We start from the raw sequence: 2756 nt of genomic DNA, 5'->3' as shown, positions 1-2756 counted from the left end.
TATTATTCAAGAAACAAGCTTTTATCAATTATGTTGGTGATGGGGGTGGGTACTGTCAATGAATTATGATGATGTTAGAGTTTGGCATCAAAGAAAATTGTTGCTCACCATCCACCTGAAAAAATCATTGATGACTAAAACTTGCAGGCACATATCACAGATTGAACAGATTGAAGATGCTAATAGTCGTCTACCTTGAATAAATTACATTCGGCTACTCCAAGCCAAACAGCTAACAGGAAAAGGAGAAAAGCCACTTATGAAGTTAATGTTATCAAAAAGATCCAAAACTAGCATGCTGCTGATATTAATCAATTTCCTGGAGTTTCACTTGTCTTGGGTACAACCATGTGATCTTGTTGGTCGGATTCTACAGAAGACGGGGATGAAATTGAATGATCTTCCTCTGAATTAACCACATGTTCAATCTTTTCCAAGACCTCTGATATATCCGGCCGGTGCTCTGGTAAGTAGGATACACATTTCAGAGCAACATTGAGCAATGGAAATGCCCATTGCTTTCCTACTCTGTTGACCTCTGCATCAAAAACTTCTGCAGTCCATTCTTCCCTCACCATGGACTTCACCCATCCCGGAAGGTTAATGCCACTCTTCTCTACTATTTTCCCGGTTAGTAATTCAAGTAGTATGACACCAAAACTAAATACATCAGCTTTCTTGTCAACTCTTTCTCTGGAGCTCTATACCCGTATGATGAATACAGTAGTGCCCTCTTTCCATATAAAAGATTCAAGATTCCAAACTCACTTATCAGTGGTTCTTCAGTCTCACCAAGTAAAACATTGGAAGGTTTTAGATTCCCATGAGGGGCACAGTCTTCATCCAACTCTCTGGCTATGTAGTCTAATCCCCTTGCAATCCCACTCATGATAGATAGTCTCTTTTTCCATGGGATGTCCACCTTACGTTCTACGTAGCCTGCAAGACCAAAACTATAATTATTTAGCTGAATAGCTAACAAAATAACAGAGATGCAGTATACATTACAAAGTCTTACTTGAGAAAAGGGATGAGAGACTTCCACTGTTTTGATATCGGTAAATTAAAAGCTTGTCATGGTCTGAGGAATGGCAAGCCACAAGTGGCAGGAGATTAGGGTGCTTCAAGTTCCCTATCCGCATGACTTTTTGTTTGAAATCATCTCCTGAGACATGCAAATTCTTCAACCTCTTGACAACAAAAATGGAACTGTTTTTTAGCCTAATCTTGTAGAGACTGCTATAGATGTTCCGGCCCTGGAGATCAGCTGCTGACGTGAGGAGATCGTCCATGGTGAATTTTTCCTGTCTTTCACCAAAGAATACAAGGTCTTGAACTTTCCCTCCTTTCTCTATATCATCTTCAGTCCCAGTGGTATAATTTCTTGCAGAAGACTCGTGAACGCATTTCTTGCTCTCCTTCACTTCAGCAACTTTAGGATTTTTCTTGTCAGTGAAAAATATGAACAGTGAAAAGAAGGTGATCAAGAGAACTAAAGTGAGAATTGTGATGGACCATGCTAGTGTAGGCGCCTTTGGCTGATTTACATTGTCACGGATTTTATCATCAGAGGCCTTTATCGCAGGGTCAGTTTCATTAACAGACATGCCTGATATCATGGTATTGTGGTAAACAAGCTCAATTTCCTGTTTGAAATGAGGAATGTATCCTGTTAAATTATTGTTTGAGATGTCAAAGCTTCTGAGGTTCTTCAAGCTTTCCATAGATGCAGGTACTTTTCCATTCAGCATATTACTGCTTAGATTCAAATAAGTAAGACCAAGACAGTTTGACATTGACTCTGGAATATCACCAGTGATATGGTTGATTGCCAAGCTAAGAAATTGTAGGGATGGAAGCTTGCAGAGAGAATCTGCATCAATTCTCCCACTGATATTCATATTCTCGAGCCTGATCTCTGTTACATGGAGCGAGAGTACATCACATTTTATACCCATCCACATACCAGAGCAGTGATCAGGTATATGCCCATTCCAATTTAGATCGAGAATATTTTCGGGATCGGCTGCTTGTATAAATTGGATTAAAGACTTACTTTCTGATGAGGTACTAGATCTGTAGGCTCCTGTGCCCAGAGTGAGGGCCAAGATGCAAACTGGCCATAAAAGGGTTAGACCACAACTCCTTTGTTGCCACGAAATTGCCATGGAATATGGGAATTTCATCTGCCTTTCATGACAAGGATTTATAGAGTTTTCGGTAGGAGATTCCCATGCAACTGCATCTGCTTTTCTGTGTACTGCACCAGATATTGACATTTTCCTTCATATATTCCGAAGTATTATATATATTTATTTATTGATTTATTTGTTTATTGATCGGCATTTCCAAGGTTTTCATATTATGGTATACTTCTTGGTAACTAAGACTGGATTGTGAATGAAGTCACTGCATTTTTAACGATGTGGTGCCAAAAATAAACTTTGTTTGAAATTATGAGGCATGATGAAACCAAATAAAATGCTGCTTCTTTATCATGCGAGAACTGTGAAAAGTGTAGATTTTAGCTGTCATATGTCATGAGTCTATTCCTGAAAAAAAGCTAAAGACAAGAAATCATGCAGATTAAGCAGCCATAAGCAATGAAAAAATGATGTGTCATTTGTTAGGATGCATAAGTTCTCTTCTAGGCTTCCACTTCGATGGTTACTATGATGCAATAATTTGTTTGGCAAAGGAGCATCTGAAAATTATATGATATTCTGTCTTTTCATGCCTGCCAAAAAATTGGAGAC

General features: G+C 38.8%; 1 protein-coding gene across 1 annotated transcript; it reads right to left on the bottom strand.

Moving 5' to 3' along the window:
- Nucleotides 1-689: 689 nt before the first annotated feature.
- LOC120109517 (putative inactive receptor-like protein kinase At1g64210) lies at nt 690-2296 on the bottom strand. Its single transcript, XM_039123254.1, has one exon. It carries the CDS (start codon nt 2277-2279, stop codon nt 1005-1007), a length of 1275 nt encoding a protein of 424 aa, XP_038979182.1. The 5' UTR covers nt 2280-2296; the 3' UTR covers nt 690-1004.
- Between the last annotated feature and the right edge of the window lie 460 nt (nt 2297-2756).

This window comes from Phoenix dactylifera, unplaced genomic scaffold (genome assembly GCF_009389715.1).
Source record: "Phoenix dactylifera cultivar Barhee BC4 unplaced genomic scaffold, palm_55x_up_171113_PBpolish2nd_filt_p 002313F, whole genome shotgun sequence".
Lineage (NCBI taxonomy): Eukaryota > Viridiplantae > Streptophyta > Magnoliopsida > Arecales > Arecaceae > Phoenix > Phoenix dactylifera.
Note: the sequence above shows the minus strand (reverse complement) of the source record. Positions and strands in the feature narration are given on the sequence as shown.

Bases quoted from the DNA above. Each gene is read 5' to 3' on its own strand.
- LOC120109517 (XM_039123254.1), bottom strand. From the start codon at position 2,279: ATGTCAATATCTGGTGCAGTACACAGAAAAGCAGATGCAGTTGCATGG.